The 26,495-nt window shown below is 35.4% G+C and overlaps 9 protein-coding genes, 4 long non-coding RNA genes and 1 other non-coding gene across 17 annotated transcripts; 5 read left to right on the forward strand and 9 right to left on the reverse strand.

Moving 5' to 3' along the window:
* Positions 1-1,288: 1,288 nt before the first annotated feature.
* GSTU8 (glutathione S-transferase TAU 8) lies at positions 1,289-2,792 on the reverse strand. The gene is made up of 2 exons (NM_111761.3): positions 2,009-2,792; positions 1,289-1,863 (listed from the first exon to the last, which is right to left on the reverse strand). The coding sequence occupies exons 1-2, from the start codon at positions 2,330-2,332 to the stop codon at positions 1,513-1,515; spliced, it is 675 nt and encodes a 224-aa protein (NP_187538.1). The 5' UTR covers positions 2,333-2,792; the 3' UTR covers positions 1,289-1,512.
* A 143-nt stretch (positions 2,793-2,935) lies between these two features.
* AT3G02145 lies at positions 2,936-3,244 on the forward strand. Its single transcript, NR_140890.1, has one exon. It is a non-coding gene; the product is annotated as an other RNA (long non-coding RNA).
* A 596-nt stretch (positions 3,245-3,840) lies between these two features.
* AT3G09280 (uncharacterized protein) lies at positions 3,841-4,378 on the reverse strand. The gene has a single exon (NM_111762.2). It carries the CDS (start codon positions 4,362-4,364, stop codon positions 4,026-4,028), a length of 339 nt encoding a protein of 112 aa, NP_187539.1. The 5' UTR covers positions 4,365-4,378; the 3' UTR covers positions 3,841-4,025.
* A 2,991-nt stretch (positions 4,379-7,369) lies between these two features.
* Positions 7,370-7,585, reverse strand: AT3G02155. The gene has a single exon (NR_140891.1). It is a non-coding gene; the product is annotated as an other RNA (long non-coding RNA).
* MIR2111a lies at positions 7,390-7,548 on the forward strand. The gene has a single exon (NR_141523.1). It is a non-coding gene; the product is annotated as a microRNA ath-MIR2111a precursor (primary transcript).
* A 1,557-nt stretch (positions 7,586-9,142) lies between the features above and the next one.
* On the forward strand, positions 9,143-10,003 carry TAC1 (telomerase activator1). Its single transcript, NM_111763.2, has one exon. The coding sequence runs from the start codon at positions 9,247-9,249 to the stop codon at positions 9,763-9,765; it is 519 nt and encodes a 172-aa protein (NP_187540.1). The 5' UTR covers positions 9,143-9,246; the 3' UTR covers positions 9,766-10,003.
* Positions 10,004-10,952: 949 nt separating this feature from the next.
* On the forward strand, positions 10,953-13,774 carry ORP3B (OSBP(oxysterol binding protein)-related protein 3B). Its single transcript, NM_111764.4, has 10 exons — positions 10,953-11,286; positions 11,574-11,667; positions 11,750-11,866; positions 11,960-12,032; positions 12,117-12,235; positions 12,329-12,450; positions 12,558-12,734; positions 12,819-12,963; positions 13,056-13,234; positions 13,331-13,774. Exons 1-10 carry the CDS (start codon positions 11,174-11,176, stop codon positions 13,566-13,568), a joined length of 1,377 nt encoding a protein of 458 aa, NP_187541.1. The 5' UTR covers positions 10,953-11,173; the 3' UTR covers positions 13,569-13,774.
* Positions 11,263-11,574, reverse strand: AT3G02165. The gene has a single exon (NR_140892.1). It is a non-coding gene; the product is annotated as an other RNA (long non-coding RNA).
* On the reverse strand, positions 13,508-14,465 carry AT3G09310 (membrane protein insertion efficiency factor). The gene is made up of 3 exons (NM_111765.3): positions 14,208-14,465; positions 14,064-14,126; positions 13,508-13,981 (listed from the first exon to the last, which is right to left on the reverse strand). The coding sequence occupies exons 1-3, from the start codon at positions 14,401-14,403 to the stop codon at positions 13,728-13,730; spliced, it is 513 nt and encodes a 170-aa protein (NP_187542.2). The 5' UTR covers positions 14,404-14,465; the 3' UTR covers positions 13,508-13,727.
* Positions 14,466-14,484: 19 nt separating this feature from the next.
* Positions 14,485-17,368, reverse strand: AT3G09320 (DHHC-type zinc finger family protein). Its single transcript, NM_111766.3, has 7 exons — positions 16,944-17,368; positions 16,222-16,314; positions 16,022-16,123; positions 15,857-15,934; positions 15,677-15,775; positions 15,448-15,543; positions 14,485-15,364 (listed from the first exon to the last, which is right to left on the reverse strand). Exons 1-7 carry the CDS (start codon positions 17,217-17,219, stop codon positions 15,248-15,250), a joined length of 861 nt encoding a protein of 286 aa, NP_566348.1. The 5' UTR covers positions 17,220-17,368; the 3' UTR covers positions 14,485-15,247.
* Positions 17,369-17,787: 419 nt separating this feature from the next.
* Positions 17,788-20,463, reverse strand: AT3G09330 (Transmembrane amino acid transporter family protein). The gene is made up of 10 exons (NM_111767.3): positions 20,185-20,463; positions 19,824-20,098; positions 19,469-19,683; positions 19,177-19,381; positions 18,872-19,091; positions 18,652-18,787; positions 18,392-18,560; positions 18,253-18,296; positions 18,098-18,160; positions 17,788-17,983 (listed from the first exon to the last, which is right to left on the reverse strand). Exons 1-10 carry the CDS (start codon positions 20,334-20,336, stop codon positions 17,888-17,890), a joined length of 1,575 nt encoding a protein of 524 aa, NP_187544.2. The 5' UTR covers positions 20,337-20,463; the 3' UTR covers positions 17,788-17,887.
* A 554-nt stretch (positions 20,464-21,017) lies between these two features.
* Positions 21,018-23,706, reverse strand: AT3G09340 (Transmembrane amino acid transporter family protein). Its single transcript, NM_111768.3, has 10 exons — positions 23,481-23,706; positions 23,115-23,389; positions 22,759-22,973; positions 22,467-22,671; positions 22,162-22,381; positions 21,939-22,074; positions 21,679-21,847; positions 21,540-21,583; positions 21,385-21,447; positions 21,018-21,263 (listed from the first exon to the last, which is right to left on the reverse strand). Exons 1-10 carry the CDS (start codon positions 23,630-23,632, stop codon positions 21,156-21,158), a joined length of 1,587 nt encoding a protein of 528 aa, NP_187545.2. The 5' UTR covers positions 23,633-23,706; the 3' UTR covers positions 21,018-21,155.
* Positions 23,707-23,712: 6 nt separating this feature from the next.
* Positions 23,713-24,106, reverse strand: AT3G02195. The gene has a single exon (NR_140893.1). It is a non-coding gene; the product is annotated as an other RNA (long non-coding RNA).
* On the forward strand, positions 24,076-26,438 carry Fes1A. 4 transcript variants are annotated; one of them, NM_001337811.1, is made up of 7 exons: positions 24,151-24,407; positions 24,494-24,650; positions 24,794-24,936; positions 25,026-25,076; positions 25,192-25,413; positions 25,535-25,637; positions 25,729-26,418. In NM_001337811.1, exons 3-7 carry the CDS (start codon positions 24,816-24,818, stop codon positions 26,213-26,215), a joined length of 984 nt encoding a protein of 327 aa, NP_001327344.1. In that variant the 5' UTR covers positions 24,151-24,407; positions 24,494-24,650; positions 24,794-24,815; the 3' UTR covers positions 26,216-26,418. The 4 variants fall into 4 exon arrangements, with proteins under 4 accessions (NP_566349.1, NP_001327344.1, NP_001078126.1 ...); NM_001084657.1 differs by having other exon boundaries at positions 24,591-24,646; NM_111769.2 differs by lacking the exon at positions 24,494-24,650 and having other exon boundaries at positions 24,076-24,407; positions 25,729-26,438.
* Positions 26,439-26,495: the final 57 nt, after the last annotated feature.

Below are 26,495 nucleotides of genomic sequence, written 5' to 3' on the forward strand. Positions count from 1 at the left end.
TGATGATTTTATTTATTTATTTATTAAATAACATTAATTTCCCTTTATTCATCAACCACTCGTCATTTCATTACAATTTCAATAATCCAATTAACAAATCTAGTGTTGAATAAGCTTGTTTTGTTTTCGTCACCACTTAGACAGCTTGATTTAGACTTAATCAGCTAATTGGATAATTAATCCTATTGCATTATAATTCTTTTTTACTTTTCTGACGACCCTACATGGACCTTTTTAAGACCAATGAAGCAAGGTCGTGACACTGGTTAGTGGTTAATTATGATGTAAATTAGTTTAGCTATGTGTGTGGGTTACAAAGGAAATCTGAATAAGGGACATTTTTTTCCTTTTTTTTTACGGTTTAGTTTAGACACTACGTTTGTCAAAAAAAATTTATTTTTTTTCTCTGAAAGATCTGTCAATACTCAATTATTGAGGCATTCTAATTCAATGAACACGGAAAGTTGAACCAATTAACTGCCAACTTATTTCTTATCTTAAAATATTATGTAGTCACTAATGGCACCATTATACGTACTACATTAAAAGGATATATTTGTTTTTCCTAAATTGCAAACTTTTAATATGTTCAATTTTATTTTTTGTCGGCTTAATATGATCAAATTTTCAGCATGTACCATTAATTTTTATTTATAAATCCTGATATCTACTTAAATTATCTAAGTGTTTTAAAATTTAAATAAAACATATACTAACAAGTCACAATCTACTACATATCTTCATAAAATTCCAAATATATATTTTTCTCATTTCATTTACCCCTTTTTCTTAAATTATTTACTGTCAGTTTCGTTTGTATTTATTTCTCGTTTAGTTATTTTTTTTTCTTATTTAACTTAAATTATAGATTTACCATTTGAAATAGATATGATATTTGAACTTTATAATTGCTTTGTCTTACTATATAATACAGTTCCGTAATCATGAGTTAAAACTGTATTTTATAATATAAATATATTCTACGTATAGTTCGTAAAGTCACTAGTATAATTTTGGTAGATAATCCAAAATGTATCTATGTAAATCTGGGAGTGATCAAGTGTAAAGTGTATTTTCCACAGAATTGAGCAATAATTAATATTTTAATTAGGCGTTGAGTCAAACACATTATCATATCAGGATGGGATAAATCCATAAAGTCAGAACGGATATATAAATCGAAAGTAATAATATCTGTATGAAAATTAAAACTCGCCGAAAAAATAATAATTAAAACTCACACGTACTAATGTCTATTGCCTAATGGTTATAACTTCAGATCTTACTCTGCTAAAATTTCTTTTATTAAACATGTTTTCTCCTTTATTTTTGTTTTTGTCAGTAACTCTCTGAGTCCAACTCCGATTTATGTGTTTTTGGAAAGTGTTATTTATAGAATAACCATATAGAAGAAAACATTTACCAAAGAAGACGAAAATATAAAAATAAAGATGACATAGATATCAATTTTTTTCTGTTACCAAACAATGAATTACGATGGTCTTATTACGTTTAATTAGATGTAACACTTCCAAACATGGCCTTCAAAACAGCCACGAGCTTCTCCTTAGGGGGCAAGACTTCCTTAATAAAGTTATTTCCCACGAAATCTTCCGACCAACGTTGAAGTTTTGGAAACTCCTCCGCGGTCATGATCGTGACGCCTGAAGCTTCTTGGAAAATCCCTAACCAATATCCTATGAAATCAGCTGCTATATCGACAAATCCAATTGTCTCTCCTCCGAAAAAAAGTTTATCTCCAAGCTCCTTTTCTAAACATTTCAAACCCTCATAAGCCTCTTTCACTTCTTTTTCTCTTTCACTCTCCGGTCCCCAACAAGCTTTCTTCACTGCTAACATTACCTGAAACCCAGAGACCAATACAATGCTCTTTAAGACATGTAGCTTGATTCTTGATATTACGTGAATACTTTGATATCCGATTCAAGTATCACTATATAAATCTTAAAACAAATATATCTTAAGAATAAGATCAAAATAAATTTACCTTTTCATCCACATACTTAGCCCAAAACCGGGCCATGGCACGTTCATAAGGATCTTGAGGCAAGATCGTGTGAGTTGTCTTCCACGTATCTTCGATGTATTCGACAATCACCAATGATTCGGCTATCGATCTACCATTGTGGATGAGGACAGGGACCTTCTTGTGTATAGGGTTGTACTTGAGAAGCATAGGGCTCCTGTTTCCATAAACATCTTCTTCAATGTACTCATAAGGTATGCCCTTAAGTTTTAGGACCATCTCTACTCTTTTGCTAAAAGGACTTCCCCATAAGCCCAGAAGCTTTACGTGCTCTTCTTGGTTCATCTATATATCCTGTTTAAAGAAAATATACCGGTTTGGCTTTCCCTTTGTGTGTGTGTGTTTTATTGAGCAATGATGGTTAGCAGTTATTTATAACCACTTTGGATTTGGTTAAATGGATGTATGAAGAATAGTTGGTCACGAGAATAATCAGATTAATGTTTCGTAAAATTTGAAATTAACAAATAGGATGAATATTAGGTGGTCAACTTTTTGACTTTAAATGAGGGTAGTGGTTGAAGGCCTGTTCTTTTCTCAATCGCTCAATTAGCGACAGCGACCAGAAAAATAGAGGTTTAAATGCTTTATAATTAAAAGAATAGGTTCATAATACAGCTGACAGAGAAAACCAGCGACAACTTTAGATTTATAAACGATGGAGATGAAGTCGCTGAAAAAATCAGCGTTCACCGGCGACATCTCTTTTTCGAATTTAATGTCGTTGCCTTTTTTTTATCTGTAGCTGCTTTAACTTTAGCGACACTAATTAGATAAATCCAGTGCTTTTTTCAGTCGCTAACTTGAGTCGCGACGATTGGGAAAAGAACAGGCCCTGAGTAGCGTGCTGTGTTTTTATTACTACATCAAAATTGTTTAAAATTCCACATAAATTAGGGTGGTAAGATACGGTTTTTTTTTACTCCCTGTTTTTTTTTTGCATAATCGTTTCGTAATTGAAGAAATTTTTTTTGAGTATTATATTATACTCCGTATTAAGGGAAAATTTAATGATACCGACAGCTTTTGACGGATTCAATACTTTCATGCTAAGTTTTGTTTTCGAATCTTTTATATTTGTGATTAGTTTTTTTTGTGAGGGGCTACGTAAGCAGTTACGTTCGACGAAAAAAAAAAAAAAAAAAACAGCAATTACGTTCACAAGTACTGTGGAAGAAACGGGTCTCTCTATCCGGAATTTTCAAAATAGGCCTATCTTCGCTAGGCCCAATAGTAATGAATATTGAATACATCTTTGACTTTTTTTGGAAATCCCTGGGAAAGGCTCAAAACTAAACTAGGATAAGGAATTTGATTGGGCTGATTTGAAACCCAATTGAACCGAAACCTATTGGGCCCCTTTTTTAGTGAGGTAACATTTTTTTTTTTTTTTTTTTTATGTTTTCCAAGTTATATAAGCTTTGATTTTATGTTATCAAAACATATACTGTAGTTCACTTAATTCGATAAAATTGATTCATTTGATGAATATAAATGTTAAATTCGAATGCTGTAAAAAAAAAAAAAAACTAATATTTTAATGTAAGATATAATGTCAAATTTCTTAACTTGTAGGTTCTATAAATTGGCTTCTTGTTGAACAAAGAAATACAAAATGTAATCTTCCAAACTATTTTTCTGCTCTGTCCACATTATTTAGATGACATTGTGGGTTTGCTTTAACTAAAATCATCAGTTATATCGATCCGACCCTGGGTTCGAGCTGAATTTGTTTTAAGAAAAGTTTTATTGTATATCACCTGGCTTCTTCTATATAGTATGACTAGCACTAAAATTTAATGTGACTTTTATTATTTTGTAAGATAAATTTAAAACTTGGAAAATAAACAGAGAATGAGAATGAAGCTCAAATTATATAACTAAATACGAAGAAGACAAAAAATAAAATAGAATCATTTTATATCACAAAAACCAAAATACAAAGAAAATATTTACAAAGATTAACGAAAAGTCAAAATTAAACTAACACTTTAGGGGTCTCAGTCTCCTTTTCATCATAATTGGGTTTGTGTTTCCTCGTAGCCCTTATATAGCAAAACACTACCACAAGAAACGTTGTAGCTAAGCCTCCGAGAATAACTCCACCTCCGGCAACCGATCTTTCCACCGTGGAATGGTGGTGGCCTCGCCGTACAGTCTCTTCCAAATGTGAAACCTCCGGTGCTTCTGCCTCCTCTCCTGGCCATTCGTGCCTGCCGAGTTTCCTTGTTGCCGGAGGCTCAGCTTCCGATGAGGCTGCCGCCATGGAGAAGACGTACGTTAGCAAGAAGCATAGAACTATATGTTTCGCATCCATTTTTTTTTTTTTTTGAGATGATTGTGTTAATGGAGTTATTTATAGGTCAATATTTTTCTCTTAGGATATATATTTTTTTTCCTCTTGCAACAATTTTCTTTTTGTTTTTATCGGAAGACTAGAGAGATCGTGTGGTGTCATATGGAAATTTCCGAGTGTTACGTTTCCGGGAAAATCGGGTAGATATAAGTTTAGAATTTAGACCGGAATATGATTTTAGTAAAGTTTTTTTGATAAAGAAATTAATTTCCGCTGTGTTCTTCAATGGAGCTGTCGGGTTGGCCGGAGGAATCATACGGGTGTACACGTGAACTAGAATTAAAAATATTATTAAATTTAACAATTCGTTCCAAAAAGTCTACACATTGTATTGATATGTGTATTATACACGTACTCAATCATCAAAGGAATCCAGAAATTTTGCTAAAGCAATTTTAGAACATCATCTTTTTATTATTTCTCAAATTAGTATTTAGGAATATTTTAAACTTATTCATAACTTATGTTTTCTATTTTAGAATTTAAAGATACAAACCCTTTGAAAATTTAAAATTTACACTATGAATTATATAAACTAACATAGAAATCGGATTAATATTATTAGATAGTTCTTATAGAAGAATACAATCAACATGATTTTTAAAATGACTTGAATGTACAACCAATTGAACCAATAGATCTATCTATATCTCAGTTTCCAAATGGCGACACATGTGTTATCGCTTTTCGCCTAAAACTATTTTGCTAAATTAAACACTTATATTTTAGAAGCTGAAACACAGAAATTTAGGGATTTTTGAGGAGTCTAAATGACTAAATTGAAACTGATGATTTTTTAAGTTGGAAACCAGAGTAGATCCCTAGCTACTATTAGATTAAACATAGTAAAGTTTCTTATATAAGTGAATCAAAGACAGCGAGATCTATGATGTGTTTATATGTAAAGTTTGTCTGAAATGTGTTTTGATTAAAGTAGGAAGTGAAGCTACTTTGTCTCGAGGCAAGGACCAAGGTGGTCGGGAAGTAGCTTCCTCTTTGTTTTGTGTTTTATTATAGTTTTCGAGATTATGGTGTTAAAAAAGAGATAGAAAATTGGTATATATGTGTTTGATCAAAAAAGAAAAATGGTATATATGTGTGTGTATGGATCGGATGTAAAAATATATGTAGTTGGGAAATATTCGATTTATAGTTAGAACTGATAAGTTTAAATTCATCAATAATTGAGATTTAGAAACTTCGCTAATTACCCATGCCAATTCTGTCAAGTCATGGGTTAATTAGACAATTTAAGTTTTGAATAAAGAGAAAATGTTTGCTTATATAATGGTACTTTTAGTTGTTTATGTGAAGAATATGTCCACATATTATATTTTTCATGTATGTGTATGGTTTGCGTTAATGGATACTACACCTCGTTTGTCTAGGTTTAAACTCCCCTATATGAAAAGTGGAGTCAAATTTCTACAAGACCGAGTCCTTTTAGAGAGTATAGGCAACATATAGTCTTTGCCAAAAGACATATTTGAGCACAAATTCGGATTAGACACGTGTGGTAGGTTAATTTGGTTTGATTTAAAAGTATCGCACAAATGTAAAGCTCTCGCCTTTTGAAGAGCCGATGAGAGCAAAACAAGCAAATCATAACCTGTATTTTCCTTTATTTCGACAAAGACAAACCTCTTTCCTCTTGTCGTTATAGAGAATTAAAGAAATAGATCATTAGTTACAGAATTTATTCTCATAACCCTTTCTCATGATTAGTCTACTATTTTTCTTTGATGCCGACAGGTAACTTTATTTTATTTACACAAAAAAAAAAAACTCACGACTAGACAGAGTTTATAGATAAATCTGAAAAATCTTAACAAAAATATATATCCAAACATTAGTTTACATATAAAAGTAAAACAAAATTTCAATAGTAACTCTAAAAATAGTCTTCTTGTGAATACTTTTATCCATTTCCTCTTTTTCTAACCAATCAAAATTTTGTTACCTAACAAAAAAAATAACGGAAATTTTCTATTGGGTTTCAAGTAAATAAGAGAAGCTGAATAAATTTTACAAAAGGAAAACAAATGTTTTTCCCTATATATGTACTAACGAACTAAATAAATCAATAATTGCGAGGAGAATAAATAATGATCCGAGGGAAGATCTCATTGGCATACAAGGCACAATAAGAATAAGCAAGGAAAGGCAGTCAAAAGAAGTCGAATATTATTTGTCTGTTAGAAAGCATAATCCTAAGTTCCCATCATTGGCTCATAGAGAACATATAATCTTTCTCCAATGATTTGATGTCTCACACTCACTAGTCACTACTTTTACTTTTCACATTTTATATGCCATTTGCTTGCGCAAAAATACACTGCGAATGAAGTGGTTGTAATTTGTGGTTTCATTAGTTTGATCGATCGACATAAAACGATTTGTAACAATAGATCCAAAACAGTTGCAAGTCGATCGATAACTAGTATGGGTTCAAGTCCATGAAATTCAATCACAGCTTTGCGGAATTCAATTGCTTAGATTTCTTGAAGAGTTTTGTTAGGAATTTCATGTCTCAACAAGAAGAAACTTAAAATAACACATAACGAATGTTAGCTAACATAAACATATTCACGTTGTAAATGCATTACGTTTTAATCTTAGAAATTCATGAATGTCTATATTCTTAAAGAATACCATAAATTTATCAGTACAGATTCGACATCCCATCAATCATTCGCATAGTTATAGCTCTAAAGATCTATCCAGTACAATCATATCAAACAAAGAAGGCTAAGACATACGAATGGACATGATAGAACATGAACAACAAAATTTTGTTTTCCACTAGAGCATATGTTCTCATAGCATTAAACCTTTCGAATAAGCATCTTCTCAATACTATTTAGCCTCACGAGGGTTATAAATTCTCACATTTCCCTACTGACTTCTCACCAAACAAAAAAAACTAGAAGAAGAACGATACATAAACTATGCTCACGCAAGAACTTGCGCGCATTATGGGGGGTGACGATGATGAGTATTGGTGAGGACCGGGTAATCTGCATCCTGAGGTTTAAAGCTTAATTTACGCAGGAAATTTGTATACGCATATACGTATGTGTATTAGTATACCTTTTAGTCCTCGGGATGCGGATTACCTCGTTCTTACTTACAATACACGTACTCGGAGACACGATTACTCATCATCTAGAGGTTGGTTTTGATCCTCCATTTCTTCTAAGTTTAAACATCATTAATAAGATATTTAAGACTGAATATCACCACACATATATAGAGTCAGTCTCATAGATGATGAATTGGTAATATTATATGACACTACTGACTTAAAATTATTATCATATAATATTACTAATTATATTAAAGTTTTTTTTCGTCAACATACACACTAGTTAAAAATTTGAATTTAGAAAAGTTCAATTGATGACTCATTTCAGGAATGCTCGAAACAATGGCAACGACGCTTGTGTATGTTTGAATTAGTGATATATCCGTTTTATTCATACTTAATTAAACTGGTAACTCTAACTAATACGCTGTATATTTACCTTTTTGTCTAGTGAATAAAAAAAAATCACGACGACCTAGTTTTATGTCTTTTATCTATTGCTCAAAGGTCGCTCATTGCCTTTGACTAATATGTTTAGACTTGTGATTTCTGCTATTCAATTAAATTAATTAACTGCGTTTATTAAATTTCAGTTAGGTGACTCATAAAAAGAAAACATAGATTAATTAAGTTATATATATAGTATAATGATGTACATACAAATTCAAAAGTACTATGGATCTTGCTTTGAAAACGAGTCAGTCAATTGATTTTGTAGATTTATTCAGTTTTCATAGATGTCCAACACTGGAATAATTGTTGATAATTTCAGGAAAAGCATATGTTAAAATAATGCTAATAACAAAAACAAAGCTAGTGATGTGTATCAAACTACCAATTGTGCAGAGACAAAAACAAAACGCCAAAATGCTGTGTTGTACCCTTTTTTGTCAACTGCGTATCTGTTTTTTTTTCAGTATAAAAAACTTAAGAAATCTCTAAACCTAATTATTGAGAGTAAAAAAAAAAACAAATAAATAATCAAATTTTACTGAAATAAATTGTAATGATCAAATATATTTAAGCATTGAATTTTTTTTGTGTAGTCCTAAAGTTGAATCTTGAAAGGCTGCTGATCTTAATTTGTCTTTTTTTTTTTGTTCGTGCAAAGCTGCTGATCTTTGTTATTGTCTCATATGTAAGTGGTTAGCATAAAATAATATTAATTTCTTGAATATGCGTTGTATATTTTGGTGACCATATACAACTACTTACATCGATCTTGTAAGAATTGCACATAGTAAAGTAAATATATCACAAATCATATGTCCGATAACTTCATCTATTTATATATTTAATGATGAAAATTGTAGTTTGATAAAAAAAATAAAAAAAATAATGATGAAAATTGTAGAAACGAAAGTATTTTAATCGTAAAATGGAAAAAATTGTTAGATTTTTATTGATCATTTTTTGGTAGTTGCTATACTGTTTATAGGTTTTATATTTAGTTGTGGAAATAATTTATAACTATAACAGAATAGATTATTCATGTAATGACATAGAAACAGTTGTTTTCACTTTTCTTGTTTTGTCTTGGTGCCGTGGTAGATTTTGATAATAAAATTAGAGTGTTGATTAATTTATATTTGCCAAAACAAAATAAACAAATAAATAATTTCAAGTTGACCAATTCATATTTCTTGATGGAAAACACTGATCTCTTCTCTTCTATTCTTTCTTTCTCTTATGAGGAATTTTCACAATCTTTGATCATCTTCTCCTTTATTCTACGGAAGAAATCTATATATTCTATATATGGAAAACATCAAAAACCCTAAAAACGCAGATGATTGTTCCGATAGCATATCAAAAAACAGTCATCAAGGCGTTGATGATTCCCTGAACCAGTCAAGATCTTACGTATGCAGTTTCTGCATAAGGGGCTTCTCGAATGCTCAAGCACTAGGAGGGCATATGAACATCCACAGAAGAGACAGGGCTAAACTCAGACAAAAGCTTATGGAAGATAATAAGGATGATGTCGTCGCCGAGAGTGATGCATCCGAAGTTGTGTCTCTAGACCTTAATGAACAACAACAACAACAAGGAGAAGCTTTGACATGTGATGATCACGATCAATATGTTGATAACGATATAAGTCCTAAACAGAAATTAGAGTTTTGGGTTCAAGAAAGCAAGCTTGATACTAATGATCATGGAAAGGTCACGGAGGCTAGCATAGATGGTTCGAGTTCGAGTCATCATCGTGATATTGAAGTATTGGATCTCGAGCTTCGGTTAGGCCAAAGCGTCGTAAAGAAGAAGACAACATAGTCTCTGAACGATGAATCATATATTGATTGCATTGTATCAATGGGAAAATCCCTATGAAACACCAAACTCTCTAATCCGTCTATTACAAATGGATTCGTGGCTCAAATTGTATTGTAAGGTATGCATTTGTATCTTATTGCTACCATTATCGTTGTTGTACCTTGTATTGATATTTGTTTCCTTGCTTGGGTTAATTTCACCAACAACTTTTGTAAATGACATACACGTCCAAACAAACAAACATATATATAGAAATTATATATATTTGGTGTTTGCTTTATAGTTGTTTAGGGAAAATGAATAACTAATAAGCTTAACTTAGCTCAACATTATTGATCTGGTCATGGTAGAGACTATTCAAACTTGTTCACTGAGAAATATTGTTACAGTTGAGTTATATATTGGTAGTCGTCCTCAGATTTTCGAGTAAGCATTTGCCAATTATGACTCTTATATTCGAGATTAGCACTCAACATTTAATTATATGTTAGCAAATAGTATAACATTAGCTAGCAAACTTATAAACGATAAATTTGACCAAAACAACATAAACCAAGGTCACTTTATCTACTTTTTGTTCTCTGAATTCTGAAAACGAATTTGAATATCGTATTCTAACAGTGAATATTGCATTTATACTAAAATTTACGATCATAGCCATAAATAAGTAGTTATGTATAGTCAAACTATATGTAGTTATACAGTACTTTAAGACGTTTGAACCGCTAAGATTCCCATAATCTGCATGATAATATAATGTATGTAAACTGATACATGCACAATTGCACATGATAAATATAACTAAATTGATACATGCCGATTTGCGCATGATAATTATAATTATATGCTCTATAACATGTTAGGATTTAAAATGAAAAGAGCAAATGGTTCAAGGCTGCAACTTGGTGACGCCACCAATGATGACCTTTTACGTCTTAACCACGTTCCGGTTTGGTTCGAGAACTTGTTTGAGATCCGCTTTGGATCTAAATTCAGATTGGTTTTATTTGAGATGCCGTGGAAAATTGGATAATTTCCACCAGAGATATATGATTTAATTAATTGGATTTTGGATTCGATTATAGTAAACCGATAATAGTGAGGCAGTAACGAACAAAACAACTTCAACCGGATCATTGGGTTGGTTTAGTTTACTAATTGAACCGGTTTGATAATGTTTAAAAAATAAACAAGTGACAACGAAGACCAGCAGGTCCAGCACACGATCCTAAATCCTGTGAGCATCGTCTCCATCGCTGGTCTTCCATTATTGACGAATCTCTTTGCCTTTTTTTCTTCCTTCTTAAACAAACCCAATTCGATTTCAACGAACGCCTCTTCTCTCTCACTCTCTTTCGATTTGTTCTTTGCCGGAGCTCGTAGTGTAAGCGTGATCCGCGGCGGAGAGATGGCTCCTAATGATCCTAAAAAAGCCGTTGGTGGCGGCGGAAGTGGTTTCTTCGCCTCTCTTGCTTCGTCGATCTCCAATTTGGGATCTGCTATGACCAAATCAGTTAATGGGTGAGGTTTTTGAGATCCCTTTTCTTAAACCCGGATCTGCCACTCAGCTCGATTCGTCATTTTGATTTGAAAAATGGAAACTTTTTTGCTTTTGGTGTCTCCTATGTTTAGATCTTCTTCTAACGTAGATTGTTATTTCTCCCAAGTCTGCTTCTTTGGAATTGATATTAGACTAGAGCTTAACTCACATTTCACATAGATGGAGAATTTTGATGCACTTCTAAAATGGGCTTTGCTTAAAGTTAAGCTCTTTTGAACGATTCGTTGTGTTTTGATTTGCTTCTCAGTTTGGTTCCCTATGAGGGACTTGAAGTTATCAATCCTGAAGGAAGTACAGATGATGCTGAGGAGGAAGCAAGCAGAGGAAGATGGAAGCAAGAGGTATATATACTTCTTCCTTTACTATTGTTGTTGTTGACATAACTGTTGATCTAATCATCTGAGAAATATACACAATTCTTAGGATCGAGATGGCTATTGGAAGATGATGCAGAAGTACATAGGATCTGATGTTACATCAATGGTGACCCTTCCTGTGATTATTTTTGAACCAATGACAATGCTTCAGAAAATGGCGGAGGTTTGTGCTCATGATCACATCTGATGATTTGTTCCTGTCTGATATAGTTTTGTAATCCGATGATGCCAATGATATGTGCTCTGTTTCTGGTAGTTGATGGAATACTCGCATCTGCTAGACATGGCAGACAAAACCGAGGACCCTTATTTGCGCATGGTGTATGCATGTAAGAACATTTTCCCTCCTTTGATTTCTTCTATGATCAGTATCTGTCCTGCGTGGCTAACTTGTAAGAATTGATTTTTAACAGCATCGTGGGCTATATCCGTGTATTATGCTTTCCAACGTACCTGGAAACCATTCAATCCAATCCTTGGTGAGACTTATGAGATGGCTAATTACAATGGTGTTAACTTCATATCTGAACAGGTCAGGGCCATTTCTTTAAAACTCAAATAAATGTCAACGTGCTATACCTGGCAACATCTCACAGATGGTTGATACCAATGGGTTTGTTCTCAGGTCAGCCATCACCCACCAATGAGTGCTGGTCATGCTGAAAATGAGCATTTTACGTATGATTGTACTTCAAAACTGAAAACAAAATTTTTGGGCAATTCCATTGACGTTTACCCAGTAGGAAGGTACTTCTGCAAAACCACAGCACGGGCTGAAACTCTATATCCTGAATTTCAGATTCTTCATTTGTACATTATCCTGAACCTTAAATGCCATGAATCTATGATTGTAGGACACGGGTGACACTTAAAAGAGATGGAGTTGTTCTTGACTTGGTACCTCCTCTGACCAAAGTTCACAACCTAATCTTTGGACGAACTTGGGTCGATTCGCCTGGGGAAATGATCATGACAAATCAGACCACCGGTGACAAAGTCGTGCTTTACTTTCAACCATGTGGCTGGTTCGGGTAAGTTTTTTTCACTGCAACCTCATTTCCTGTTATATTTTTTCCATTCAAAGCTGAAGAAATGTGCATTTATGGTCTCTACAGATCTGGTCGATATGAAGTGGATGGATATGTCTATAACGCCTCTGAGGAGCCTAAGATACTCATGACTGGCAAATGGAACGAGTCCATGAGTTATCAGCCGTGTGATGGTGAAGGTGAACCTCTCCCAGGCACCGAACTGAAAGAGGTTTGCCAAATCTTCCTCTGTCATTGACTCAATTCTCTTTTTGTAAAAATCTCAGTTTGATGAAACATTTTAATGCTGCCTTTTGTTCATAGGTATGGAAACTCGCTGATGTGCCAAAGGATGACAAATATCAATACACTCACTTTGCTCACAAGATTAATAGCTTCGACACTGCCCCGAAAAAGCTGTTGCCCTCTGATTCACGGTTACGACCTGATAGATACGCACTTGAGATGGGCGACATGTCCAAATCAGGCTATGAGAAGAGCAGGTATGGTAGCAAAAACTTGTCCTTAGGATCTGAAATTGAAGTAAAAGCTAATAAATTGGGATTTTTCTAATTCTTCTCCTCATCTTTGATATGAAGCATGGAAGAGAGACAGAGAGCTGAAAAGAGAACCCGCGAAGAGAAAGGCCAAGCCTTTACTCCAAAATGGTTCGATGTAACGGAAGAAGTCACTGCTACACCATGGGGTGATCTGGAAGTTTACCAATTCAATGGAAAGTACTCGGAACATCGTGCAGCTGCGGATAACTCTGAAGATAACACCGACCCTAAGTCGATCCAATTCAACCCATGGCAATTCCAAGATCTGTCTACTTAAATGTATCGCTCCAAAAGACAGAAAAGATCAAATCTTTTTGGAAACAAATGTATTCTTATTCTCTCGTAGTTACAAAAAACTTTGTTCTACATCTGCTAGCTTTCCCATTGCTTTCTCTAGTATTAGTGTACAACTTCTACTGTTTTGTCTTAAATTCATTCAAATCTTTCTTTGATCTTCGTCGTCATAGTTATCTTCTTCTTCTTCGTCTCCTTCTCGGAGCTTGATCCCACTCTCACCAAACCATCTTGGAGGATCGAACCCAGATCCACCAAGAGGATTGCAGCGACAGAGACGCCAAGTTGTGAGAACAGTGCCTTTAAGAACTCCATATTTCTTGTAAGCTTCCATTGAGTATTCACTGCAAGTCGGAACGTAACGGCAGCTTCTAGGTAACACCGGCGATATCTCTCCTGTTTTTCACCGGAAAACGCTAGTTAACCACCGGAAAAACACTCGTACAAACCCTAAAATCAGAATCAGATGATGAATTACTCTTGTAGAATCTCAGCATTGCTAAAGCTGCTTTGACTCCCACACTCTCCAGCTCTTCCCCATCTGAACTCAACCCAATCAATTATTTGTTACAAAAGATACAAACTTTATTAACCCCGATTTATGGATAAGAGAAAGAGAGACCTTGAGGGGATGCAGGGTCTGGTTTCGATGGCGTCGATTTCGCAGATAAGCAACGGAGCTGATTTTTGGTGTTCCGAGGAAGATGATCAAACCTCAGGCAGGATTCGTTGAATTGTCGGTGAGGTTTAAGAGGATTACGATTTTTAGAGATTGTGAGGGTTACATAAGGACGATGGATGGAGATGACGACCGCCATTTAATGTTAAGCTCAAAACCAAGTTTCCAATCTCGCTAAAACAGAAAACTCTGTTTCTCTGTATGGAAAAACGACCCATTACCGACTATTTATATTTTTGTATTAAAAAACAACACTGTGCTATGCATATAGTGTCGGAATCCAGTTTTTGTGGTGAAGAATTGTATATGACACGTTAGAGAAATTTGTACGAACGAAAAATGCATCTGAATACGGAGCACATCCACAAAGAGTCATACTTGATCTTTCACTATGACCAGATTCTGAACAGAGGAATTCTTCAGTTGATTGGTGTTGATGTTGGAAAAGGGCTTGATCTTCCTCTCTAATTCTGATCTTCTTCTTCGTCTTCCAATCTGGTCATACAAATGTCACAAACTCTTTTGGCTTTTTTTCTATACAAAGTGCTTACAGCTATAATTCTGCATAGAAACAAATACATATTGACAACTGTGTCTGAATCTGATAACAAAATATGAAAGCCTTAAATTATCGTACAATGATGTCTTTTCGCCTGTTAAGTGGTATGTATAATAAGCATAATCAGCTTCTGAGTTCTGTATCCACAACCTAACTTCCTTTTTGAGGAATCCAAAGAAAAACAAGGAAAATACCTAACCGATACCATATTTTTCACAAATGGATGCTCTTAATCCAGTTACAAGGATGCGAGAGGGAGAACCTTGCCAAGCAGAGTCTAGTACTGATTACGGGCCAGTCTTGGTTTTAAGCTGAGGCGCCTAAAATGCTTGAAAAAGGACGAGCCAGTGTGCTGTGAAGTTCAAAATCTGCTGCCTTTTCGGTGGAACTCCCCAGAAAAAGGTATACATGATTTGGGTCTTGGCTAATGTTTTGTTTCAGATGAATCAGGGATTGAATCAAAAGCTGTACGAAAACGCACACCAGAACCGATATGCCTTGATGTAGGGCAGAGCCAAGAAAGTATGTTCGGACCCAAAATCTGTAGAAGAAACAGTTAAAACTTGACATAGAATAAACCTTTGACTGATACTGACCATCTAAGAAAAGGATAAGAATTATTACCAAGGTTAGGTTTTCATATGCGCCGATGTCATATGGATGCTTATAGACTTGCCCACCTTTCTCTGCTAACCACATAGCTCTCACTCCTTCATGGTACTGTTCAATTTCCGAAAAATTGATTAGCAGAGGAACAATATCTAACTAGGGCTAAGGAGATCCATAATCTAGCAATTGAAGAAATGAAAAGACAGGGAAGAAAGAAAGACAAAGAGAAAAGAAAAAGAACAACCTCAATAGTCGTCTTGTTTTGTAAAATGAGGTAGATGTGCCACCCCAGAAGAACACCTAACGCGATGCTTAATGGGATAAGAAGAAAAGCTGAAATTACCTGAAAAGAAAAACCATAAACCATTAGCACAATAATAGTTGTTGGTAGTTTGCAAAACAAAACATCAATCTTAATCATTACATATATAGTTCTTAAATAGCTTCCCATCTCTTCCTCTTCATCTTGAGGTTCAACAGTAAGGCTTCCCACAAGTAAAACCTAGAAATTCAAGGAATATATATAAAGCTCATTTACTAAGTGGCACAGAGAGATATGCATTGAACTAACGGAAGTTAAGAAATGTACCAGAGAATATACACATGCAGTCACCGCATAGACAACAAAGACAAAGAAGACCTTGTAGTTAGTGTGTCCTACGCAGTTGTTGATCCAGATACAATGGTGGTCCTTCAAATCAAAGACGACTGGTTAAACATAATATCACATGGATTTGGGAGATTTCATGTTTAGTTTGGCAGGAAACATATGTGTTCAGTAGAGCATACCATTCTAAGCACACATCTTTTGCAAACTCGACAATGGTGAGCTCGCGGAGGTTTGAAATGTGAACACTTTTGGCAGTACCTCAAATCTCCTCCCTGCAAATAACATAACCAAAGTAACAAGTGAATCCCAAAGCCACAAAACATGAGGTCACATATGGAATATCAAAACCTCAACTATTAAGGTCCTAATTAGAAGTTAGCTGGAAAAAAATCTGATCACTTGAAAGTTAAATTGTCTCATACATGCCATCAAAACAACGTTAGAGAAACAAACAAAACTACAAGAATCACCACTCTAACTAATCCATGTAGCCAAAAGATGAAGTTTTTACTGCAATCCCCAAGAGTCAACCTTTAATGTCCCTCACTAATAATTAGAAGAAGCTAGGAACAAATTTGAAAAGTTGAAATTTCTCTAGCAAGCCAACAAAATCTATCAAGAGAGTCAACAATCTACAAGAATCACCATTCAAGTAAATTCATAGAGCCTAAAGATTGAATTTTGATATGTACAGAAAATGACTACACACCATAGACTATCTAGAGAATTATTTTGACAAATATGGTAAAGTTCTAATGCAGAGATAATGGCAAATCTCTTTGACATTGAAATGAACTAAAACCGATCATAATAATAATCCAAATTCCAAACTAATACTGATAAATCTCTGAATTGACTATTCATCACCAAGTAACAGCTAAATGGGAGAGAAAGAGATGACCTTTCGCTTAATCTCATGAACAGGACTCTCCGGATCTTCAACATCCGGCATGTAATTGAGTGGAACCCGACCCGGATCCCTGAAAACCGCGATGGAGTAATTGTATATACACATCAGAGCCAAAGCGGTGAAAGCGGCGGCGTTAGCGATTCCGGGAGACGAAGTGAGGCTGAACCACCGATCGATGAAAGTGAAAACCGAGGCAAAGTAGATGAAACCGATCACCAACATCACCACCGTGACGGGGAGAGAGAATCCGACTCCTTTCCGTTTCATATTTTTTTTGGAGCACCGGCGTCGAAACGACGGCGTCTCCGGCGAGTGGATTTTTAATTTAAATTATTTGTTTTATTTATTCGCTTTCTCTCGATTGATGTTGTTGTTGTACTTTGTTGTTGGAGTACGTCTGAAGTTGTCGACGATTTTGGAGATCTCTTGAACTCGAAGCTCCCCACCTAATTGAAATGACCCCTTCTTTATTATATTATTTCGTATTTGCCCCTTTTGTTTTAATTTTATCATTAAGGTCCTCTATTATTGTTTTCAAAATTTTGCTGACACATTTCTTAATTCCTAAAATGCAGTTTCTGATTATCCGTATAACCGAAATTATTTAGCTCCATTTAAAAATGTCAGAGCATTTTCGATAATTCGCTTCGTCTCCAATAATTTAGCTATGTAACGTTCAGGTTTGTAATTGGAACTAGAATCATGGCTTGCAAAGACTTTCATGATGATATCTCTTAATGAGCATTTTTAGTTGCTCATATATAAATTCATTTAATAAAAAAAAGAAGATTGCAAGTTAATAAACTGTAAAACTGTACTAAAATTAGTGTTTAAAGTTTCACAAAACTTGATTACGTATTTGATAGAACTTTTATTAAAGAAAATCTCTTATTGTTTCACAATTCTATGTTGTTTCATTGTTCACTATTCTACCATCAATCCAGTTTTCCTACTAATCTTCCAATGGCGGAGTACGTCCCGCAGCAACCGCTTACAATGCCAGAGATTATGATGAATACGCATATTCCAATCTGCCAAAATATCAAATAGATAAAGCTTAAATGAAATTATCATGTAAAAATATATTGACTCTAAACAATAACCATTTTACTTTATGGCATAAAAGAAAAAAAAATATATCTTACTTGAGTCTTACTCAATCTACCCTTCAAGATACTGAGATAACAAAGACAAGGAAAGATAAAATCCTGCACGGTAAACAAAAAAATATGAATCCTTTTAACAGATGTGATATGTCTATAATCAATGATAGCTGTAATTTTCTTAAACGGTGACTTACGACAAGCATTGCGAGGAATGATCCCATCAAAGCCCCCATGATCGCTGCAAAGTTATAATTAGAACAAACGACGATAAATTAAGATGCTTTTTGTTGTTGTTGTATAGTTTCATGCAAAAAGAAGGTAAGAGTATTTTACCGAAGAATGGGAATGTAAGTGCGACAACCAAAGTAGAGAGAACTAAAATCGTTTTAATAAAGATAGATACTCCATACGATCTCATCTTCTCTGATGGCAGCATAAGTTCTTCTAGACCTAGCACAATTGGTGTGAGAGCTAACGCGTATTTGGTCATCGGTACTACCACCTAAAGTAAGAGAAAAAGAACCAATCAAATTTTAGTAATTATATATATGTCGAGACAAACATGTTTACCGAGTTTTAAAGTTATATCTCACCGCTGTCCAAACTGCGATTTTAGATGCTGTGTACTGCTGTGGCATGTTTAGTGTAAACTGTGATTGAATGGCCTCACCAAACATACTGTAGCCGCAAATCGCTACGACAATGTAAAAGAATACGCAGAAACCAAAACTGCAAAAAGAAACGGAGAAATGAAAATTTTGACCTAGTATCTAACGTCCATTATAAGTAACCTTAGGCAAAGAGATTTTTCACCTAATGAGAAGCACCAAAGGAAACTTGGATGGTTCTTTCATGGAAGAGTAAATGCTGGGTAAAACTGCGTGACCACTGAACCCAAACCCGAATATCCCAATAGCGACGGGTAAGTTAGCGAGATCAAGAGATTTTCCACCCGTGTGAAACCCGACTCCATCAACCGACCCAACCCAGAAGAGACAAAGAGCAAGCAAGATCGAAACAAAGACTCCTCCGGCTAAAAGAATGGAACACACATATTAAAGAATATATGAACGAATCTCGAAGCTATATTGGAAGGATCTTATGATAGAAAATGGAACCTGAGAGATAGGAGAGTAAGCTAAGGTCTTTGAGCCAAACTGTAGGAAGAACAATAAGAGTAGCTGATATAGCAAAGATCTGAGGAGAATCTAGAGATACTCCAACGATGTTTAATGTAATGTTGGGGAAAACTCTCGATAAATTATCGCTCATCATGATTATATACTCCACACAACATACGTATAACTCCATGTACAAAAGTATCTGCAACTCTCATGAGAGATCAAGAACCCTATATATTAGTTTGGAGATATGTTAAGTATATATGTAAATGATTTCCATATGACTAACGGAGATGATGAGGCGGCCGGTAAATCCAAAGGCAGCTTGACCAATGTCCGGGTAGGTACGGAGATCAGAAGAGCTCTCAAGACATCGTTTGAGGAGGATACCGGTGTAGCAAGTGATGATAGCAAAGGATAAGAGTATACAAAGCCCGAGCCATCCTCCTTCTTTCACCGCGTAAGGCATTGTGAGTAGACTTATTCCACAAAGGACATTGATTCCTTCACCAAAAATAGGTTCAACTTAAAGAGAGATTGAAACTTTTCTTTTTGTTATGACGATAAAATCTCTGTTCAACCGAACCGAATGCCCAAACCCTAAAGACTTTTGAGACAAAATCAATACCGATACTATGTCTTACCATTTAGAACAGATTGAGGAAACGAGCAGAAATTTGGTTCTCCATACGAGAGATCGGTGTTGGATAACCCGATCTGAGATGAAAGGAATAATACATCGTCTTTCTCAGAGAGCAGCGGTTGTTTGCTTGTGGAAGACGCAAACGAATTTGCAATAGAGGTTGGACGTCTCTTGTATAAGGAAGCGACAGAACTGGTGAATGATGTCTGAGAACTTCTCCGGTGAATGAAACTGATTGTAGGAGGTGTAACTCCGGTCAAGATATCCACAGATTGTCTATATTTTCCAGAAAAAGGAAGAATCTTCACAAACGTTATAAATTAATTCGTTAGATATCGAAAAAACAGAGGAATTTCTTTTACCGATAACTCCGAGGCCATGGAGCTGAATCGTTCTGAGATAATGAAGAATATGAACTAGAATCATCGTCTTCGTCATCGCAGGAGACATCAACTTGGCATTCCTCGTCATCTGTCGGAAACAATATGTCTCTTTCTTGCTCCTCAAGTTCCATCGTCGTTGTCTCTGTTTCAAAACAGAGTCGAATCAGAGCAACAAAGGAGCGAAATGAATACTATAAGAAAAAAAAAAGAGATCGAGCTCTGAGTTCGATTTGCTATCACGTCGAGTTTGTATTAATCCAATTGATACATGATCATAAACAAATTAATATTCTGGTTATTCTGGTCGTGATATGTAGTGTGGAAGTATTAGTGGCGGATCTACATTGCCACTAGGGTAGGCACGTGCCCCATACTAATTAGAAATTTTAAGCCATAGGATAATGAGACTATGAAGTCATTGTTCTATATTTGATCCATTGGTAATGATTATTCTCCAAAACATTGAGATGGTGGAGTTTCACTTCCTTATTTGTTCTATAAAATTATTGTTATAATATGTAATTTTATCTTTATAGCCACCTTTCAGTTCAAGTTTTGGGTTAAAACATGTTGTAAGATTCAATTTTCTTCTTAGACAGTTATTTTTCCTCTTCATTTTTCACCTCGCTATATTTCATATAAATGTATATGTGCCATATACTAGAAAAGTTTCTGGATCCGCCCCTCACATGTTCAAAAGTCAAAGGTATATGCGTGGAATTGGAAATTTGGAATGGATTTGATTTGTCAAAAATAAATTAAAAAAAAGTAGGTCGACGAAGGTTAAGATCTTTTTGTGAAAATAGAAGATTACAAGTTAAAACAAAGCTTCATTACGGTATTAAAATTACTGCTTCACGTTTCACAAATCTTGATCACTCTGTTAAATTTCATATAAAAAGACAATCTCTTATTGTTTCACAATTTAACATATGTTGTTTCATTGTTCTTCATTGTACCATCCAATTCAATTCTCCTACTAATCTTCCAATGGCGGAGTACGTCCCGCAGCAACCGCTTACAATGCCAGAGATTATGATGAAAACGCATATTCCAATCTGCCAAAAGATCAAATAGATAAAGTTTAAATTAAATTATTATGTAAAAAATATATTGACTCTAAACAATAACCATTTTACTTTATGACAGAAAAAAAGAATATATATATATATATCTTACTTGAGTCTTACTCAATCTACCCTTCAAGATACTGAGATAACAAAGACAAGGAAAGATAAAATCCTGCACGGTAAACAAAATATGAATCCTTTTTAACATACGTGATATGCCTATATAATCGATGATAGCTGTAATTATGTTAAACGGTGACTTACGACAAGCGTTGCGAGGAATGATCCCATCAAAGCCCCCATGATCGCTGCAAAGTTATAATTAGAACAAACGACGATAAATTAAGATGCTTTTTGTTGTTGTTGTATAGTTTCATGCAAAAAGAAGGTAAGAGTATTTTACCGAAGAATGGGAATGTAAGTGCGACAACCAAAGTAGAGAGAACTAAAATCGTTTTAATAAAGATAGATACTCCATACGATCTCATCTTCTCTGATGGCGGCATAAGTTCTTCTAAACCTAGCACAATCGGTGTGAGAGCTAACGCGTATTTGGTCATTGGTACTACCACCTTAAGTAAGAGAAAAAGAACCAATCACATTTTAGTAATTATATATATGTCGAGACAAACATGTTTACCGAGTTTTAAAGTTATATCTCACCGCTGTCCAAACTGCGATTTTAGATGCTGTGTACTGTTGTGGCATGTTTAGTGTAAACTGCGATTGAATGGCCTCACCAAACATACTGTAGCCGCAAATCGCCACGGCAATGTAAAAGAATACGCAGAAACCAAAACTGCAAAAAGAAACAGAGAAATGAAAATTTTGACCTAATATTATCTGAAGTCCATTATAAGTAACCTTAATCAAAGAGATTTTTCACCTAATGAGAAGCACCAAAGGAAACTTGGATGGTTCTTTCATGGAAGAGTAAATGCTGGGTAAAACTGCGTGACCACTGAACCCAAACCCGAATATCCCAATAGCGACGGGTAAGTTAGCGAGATCAAGAGCTTTTCCACCCGTGTGAAACCCGACTCCATCAACCGACCCAACCCAGAAGAGACAAAGAGCAAGCAAGATCGAAACAAAGACTCCTCCGGCTAAAAGAATGGAACACACATATTAAAGAATATATGAACGAATCTCGAAGCTATATTGGAAGGATCTTATGATAGAAAATGGAACCTGAGAGATAGGAGAGTAAGCTAAGGTCTTTGAGCCAAACTGTAGGAAGAACAATAAGAGTAGCTGATATAGCAAAGATCTGAGGAGAATCTAGAGATACTCCAACGATGTTTAATGTAATGTTGGGGAAAACTCTCGATAAATTATCGCTCATCATGATTATATACTCCACACAACATACGTATAACTCCATGTACAGAAGTATCTGCAACTCTCAAAAGAGATCAAGAACCCTATATATTAGTTTGGAGATATGTGAAGTATATATGTAAATCATTTCCATATAACTCACGGAGATGATGAGGCGGCCTGTAAATCCAAAGGCAGCTTGACCAATGTCCGGGTAGGTACGGAGATCAGAAGAGCTCTCAAGACATCGTTTGAGGAGGATACCGGTGTAGCAAGTGATGATAGCAAAGGATAAGAGTATACAAAGCCCGAGCCATCCTCCTTCTTTCACCGCGTAAGGCATTGTGAGTAGACTTATTCCACAAAGGACATTGATTCCTTCACCAAAAATAGGTTCAACTTAAAGAGAGATTGAAACTTTTCTTTTTGTTATGACGATAAAATCTATTCAACCGAACCGAATGCCTAAACCCTAAAGACTTTTGAGACAGAATCAATATCGATACTACTACGTCTTACCATTTAGAACAGATTGGGGAAACGAGCAGAAATTTGGTTCTCCATACGAGAGATCGGTGTTGGATAACCCGACCTGAGATGAAAGGAATGATACATCGTCTTTCTCAGAGAGCAGCGGTTGTTTGCTTGTGGAAGACACAAACGAATTTGCAATAGAGGTTGGACGTCTCTTGTATAAGGAAGCGATGGAGCTACTGAATGATGTCTCAGTACTTCTCCCTTGTATGAAACTGACCATAGGAGGTGTAACTCCGGTCAAGAGATCCACAGAGTGTCTGAATTTTACATGAAAAAAAGAAGGAAGAATCTTCACAAACACTTCAAATAATTTCGTTAGATATCGAAAAACAAAGTATTTTATTTTACCTATAACTCTGAGGCCAGAAAGCGGAATCATTCTGGGATAATGAAAAAGATGCATTGGAATCATCGTCGTCATTAACATATGAGACATCGACATGGCAGTCATCGTCATCTGTCTGAATCAATATGTCCCTTTCTTGCTCCTCAAGATCCATCTTCGTCGTCTCTGCTTCAAAACAGAGTTAAATCAGAGCAAGTAACAGATTCCAGGACAGAACAAACGAAACAGGAAAAAAAGGAGGGAACAGAGAAGTGAAATGAATATTGGAAGAAATATAAAGAGACGACGAAGAGACTCGGTATTGAGTTCGATGTGTTGTCACGTCTGACGTCTGTCAACTTTGTATTAGTCTTAGGAAAAAAACACTTTGTATTAGTCCATTGATACTACTTGATCATATGTAACGAATTAAATTCTGGTCGACTGGTCGTTAAATTTAGAGTGGAAGGTAACGTTCACATGTTTAAAAGGTCCAAAGTCAAAAGGTACATGCGTGGCATAGATTTGCCAATAAATTAAAGAAAAAAAGGTAAATTCAAGAAAGGCTTATCGAGCTAATTTAAGCCCAATAATACTGAACTATTTGGGCTTGAGTCTTAAAGGCCCAATTTGTGGAGGAGGCGTCATCGTCTTCGCTTTTCCTTTTCCCTTGAGAGGTCGTCGACGAGGTTTAAGATTTTTAAGAATGTTGTAGTAGCTTCGCGAATAATCTCAGGTCTTCTATAAAACCAAACTAGCGATTAGCCGACTCTTCCTCTTTATTATTACAAAGACGAAAAGGCTTCGAGTTTTGTAATTTCTTCTTCTGTTACAAGTTCTTTTCACTGTGAAAGTAATTCTTCAATGGCGAAAGACGGACCTAATTGGGATGGTTTGCTTAAGTGGAGTCTCTCTCACGCCGACGGTACTCGACCCACTCGCCAGTTGAGGTACGGACATTCATCTTGTAGTTGGTTTTTTAGGTTCTGTCTTTTGATTTGTCTGAAACTGATGGGATGCTTGGTGGGTAGTTTAGGTATCTGTGTGGCTATGATTGAGCTTTCACTTGAGGAGATGAATCTTATGAGTGAATTCGAATCTGGGTTTGTTTAAAGTAGTTTTCTTTTTTGAAGATATCTGTTCAGTTCATCGGTTTGGTTAAGATTCAATTATCGAATTCTGCTGTTATGTAGGTGAAAGGTTATCTATTTTCTCGTTTTTACATGAAACTCTGTTAATTTTTTTTAAGGGAATTCACGATTTGTTCATGTCAAATCATTCTGTATGTGTTTTATTGTGGATTGTTTTGTTGATTTGAGTTGTTTTAATGAGACAGTGAGGAGGATCGAAAATGGTTTATGGAGGCTATGCAATCGCAGACTGTAGATGTAGTCAAACGCATGAAGGAGATTACACTAGTTATGCAAACACCTGAACAAGTTTTGGTGGAACATGGAGTAACACCTGAAGATATCCAAGGTGCGTAATTTGTGGCTATAATACATAGCTTAGATCTTTATCTTTTGCCATTGTGTGTAGGGTACTAATTGAGTTTATTATTCTGGTAGATTTGCTGGATGAGCTGCAAGAGCACGTTGAATCGATCGATATGGCTAACGGTACATTATCTCTAACTTGGACTTTGCTTTTTTTTTTTTTTTTTTTTTCTTTCCTGTTCTGGTTAGCTCAATTTGAACATTGCTTGTAACAACTTGTTTACTTACTATTGTGTAGATCTTCATTCAATTGGAGGCTTGGTTCCTCTTCTTAGTTTCCTTAAAAACTCTCATGCTAATATTCGGGCAAAAGCTGCGGATGTCGTTAGCACAATAGTTCAGAACAATCCTAGAAGTCAGGAACTTGTTATGGAAACCAATGCTCTGGAGTCATTGCTCTCGAATTTCACTTCAGACACTGATATTCACGCTCGAACCCAGGCTCTTGGCGCAATATCATGTAAGCCTGCTTCTGATAGTTCATTTTTAGTAAAGATTGAGATGATCAAAAGCTTTTGTGATTTCTATTTTACTTGGTTTGTGATACTAAAAGAGACTTATCTTTTCAATATGGGATGTAGCTTTGATTCGCCATAACAAACCAGGAGTAACGGCTTTCAAGCTTGCCAATGGTTATGCTGGCCTAAGAGACGCCTTGGCATCTGATAGTGTGAGATTTCAAAGGTAACCCACACAAATATTCTTATCATCTGCGGATATAAAATCGTGGAAGATTCTTGAATTGTTGCTCATTTTCTTTATTCAAATTCTCCAGGAAAGCCTTAAACTTGTTGCAATATCTACTGCAAGAGGATGATTCAGACCGCAGTATTGCCACTGGACTTGGATTCCCCCGAGTGATGATGCATCTTGCCTCTAGTGACGATGCTGAGATCAGAGAAGCCGCTCTTCGTGGATTACTTGAGCTTTCAAGAGAGAAAAACGATGGAAGTAGCAGCATAGATAAAAGCGATGAGAAACTGAGGCAGCTACTAGAAGAACGGATCAAAGGAATCACCTTGATGTCACAAGAGGATCTTGAAACGGTTAAAGAAGAGAGACAGCTCGTGGATTTACTGTGGAGCATTTGCTACAATGAACCTTCTTCTCTGAGAGAAAAAGGACTTGTCGTTCTTCCCGGTGAAGACGCATTGCCTCCTGATGTCGCTAGCAAGCTCTTTGAGCCTCCTCTTAGAGCTTCTGCAGCAAACCGTAATGCTACTGAGAAGAAAGATGAACCTATGAAACTACTTGGACCATAGACGAGAAATCAAAGCTAAAACTTTTTATTACTTTTCCTTGTTTTTTATGTTTTGTAACTTTTCAAATTGTCAGAAAAGTTTCATAGATATATGTATTATGTCAATGATCAAGGGCTATGTTATGTTAATTTTTGTTTTCATCATTCGAGATCTTTAGTCTTGTTATTGTTGAGATTAAGAATATTCAGCTTCAATGCTTTTTCAATTCAACAAGTGTTCTATACGATTTCGGTTTAGCAACAGCTAATACGGACCCGATCTAATTGATCGGTTAAAATTG

This window comes from Arabidopsis thaliana, chromosome 3 (assembly GCF_000001735.4).
Source record: "Arabidopsis thaliana chromosome 3, partial sequence".
Lineage (NCBI taxonomy): Eukaryota > Viridiplantae > Streptophyta > Magnoliopsida > Brassicales > Brassicaceae > Arabidopsis > Arabidopsis thaliana.

What these genes read in the sequence shown, in the direction of transcription:
- AT3G09280 (NM_111762.2), bottom strand. Translation starts at nt 4,364, where the DNA reads ATGGATGCGAAACATATAGTTCTATGCTTCTTGCTAACGTACGTCTTC.
- Fes1A (NM_111769.2), top strand. Translation starts at nt 24,322, where the DNA reads ATGGCGAAAGACGGACCTAATTGGGATGGTTTGCTTAAGTGGAGTCTC. An exon ending in CGACCCACTCGCCAGTTGAG is followed by an intron (nt 24,408 to 24,793) that starts GTACGGACATTC and finishes TTAATGAGACAG; the next exon opens with TGAGGAGGATCGAAAATGGT. An exon ending in GATAGTGTGAGATTTCAAAG is followed by an intron (nt 25,638 to 25,728) that starts GTAACCCACACA and finishes CAAATTCTCCAG; the next exon opens with GAAAGCCTTAAACTTGTTGC.
- ORP3B (NM_111764.4), top strand. Translation starts at nt 11,174, where the DNA reads ATGGCTCCTAATGATCCTAAAAAAGCCGTTGGTGGCGGCGGAAGTGGT. An exon ending in TTAACTTCATATCTGAACAG is followed by an intron (nt 12,236 to 12,328) that starts GTCAGGGCCATT and finishes GTTTGTTCTCAG; the next exon opens with GTCAGCCATCACCCACCAAT. An exon ending in CAGGCACCGAACTGAAAGAG is followed by an intron (nt 12,964 to 13,055) that starts GTTTGCCAAATC and finishes TTTTGTTCATAG; the next exon opens with GTATGGAAACTCGCTGATGT.
- GSTU8 (NM_111761.3), bottom strand. Translation starts at nt 2,332, where the DNA reads ATGAACCAAGAAGAGCACGTAAAGCTTCTGGGCTTATGGGGAAGTCCT. An exon ending in CTAAGTATGTGGATGAAAAG is followed by an intron (nt 1,864 to 2,008) that starts GTAAATTTATTT and finishes TCTGGGTTTCAG; the next exon opens with GTAATGTTAGCAGTGAAGAA.
- AT3G09330 (NM_111767.3), bottom strand. Translation starts at nt 20,336, where the DNA reads ATGGAACTTGAGGAGCAAGAAAGAGACATATTGTTTCCGACAGATGAC. An exon ending in AAATCGCAGTTTGGACAGCG is followed by an intron (nt 18,561 to 18,651) that starts GTGAGATATAAC and finishes CTCTTACTTTAG; the next exon opens with GTGGTAGTACCGATGACCAA. An exon ending in GTAGATTGAGTAAGACTCAA is followed by an intron (nt 17,984 to 18,097) that starts GTAAGATATATT and finishes ATATTTTGGCAG; the next exon opens with ATTGGAATATGCGTATTCAT.
- AT3G09310 (NM_111765.3), bottom strand. Translation starts at nt 14,403, where the DNA reads ATGGCGGTCGTCATCTCCATCCATCGTCCTTATGTAACCCTCACAATC. An exon ending in AGACCCTGCATCCCCTCAAG is followed by an intron (nt 14,127 to 14,207) that starts GTCTCTCTTTCT and finishes GGTTGAGTTCAG; the next exon opens with ATGGGGAAGAGCTGGAGAGT. An exon ending in AATGCTGAGATTCTACAAGA is followed by an intron (nt 13,982 to 14,063) that starts GTAATTCATCAT and finishes GGTGAAAAACAG; the next exon opens with GAGAGATATCGCCGGTGTTA.
- TAC1 (NM_111763.2), top strand. Translation starts at nt 9,247, where the DNA reads ATGGAAAACATCAAAAACCCTAAAAACGCAGATGATTGTTCCGATAGC.
- AT3G09320 (NM_111766.3), bottom strand. Translation starts at nt 17,219, where the DNA reads ATGAAACGGAAAGGAGTCGGATTCTCTCTCCCCGTCACGGTGGTGATG. An exon ending in GCTATTTAAGAACTATATAT is followed by an intron (nt 15,776 to 15,856) that starts GTAATGATTAAG and finishes TTTTCTTTTCAG; the next exon opens with GTAATTTCAGCTTTTCTTCT. An exon ending in CATATGAAAACCTAACCTTG is followed by an intron (nt 15,365 to 15,447) that starts GTAATAATTCTT and finishes TTTCTTCTACAG; the next exon opens with ATTTTGGGTCCGAACATACT.
- AT3G09340 (NM_111768.3), bottom strand. Translation starts at nt 23,632, where the DNA reads ATGGATCTTGAGGAGCAAGAAAGGGACATATTGATTCAGACAGATGAC. An exon ending in CTTACTCTCCTATCTCTCAG is followed by an intron (nt 22,382 to 22,466) that starts GTTCCATTTTCT and finishes CCATTCTTTTAG; the next exon opens with CCGGAGGAGTCTTTGTTTCG. An exon ending in ACTTACATTCCCATTCTTCG is followed by an intron (nt 21,584 to 21,678) that starts GTAAAATACTCT and finishes ATAACTTTGCAG; the next exon opens with CGATCATGGGGGCTTTGATG.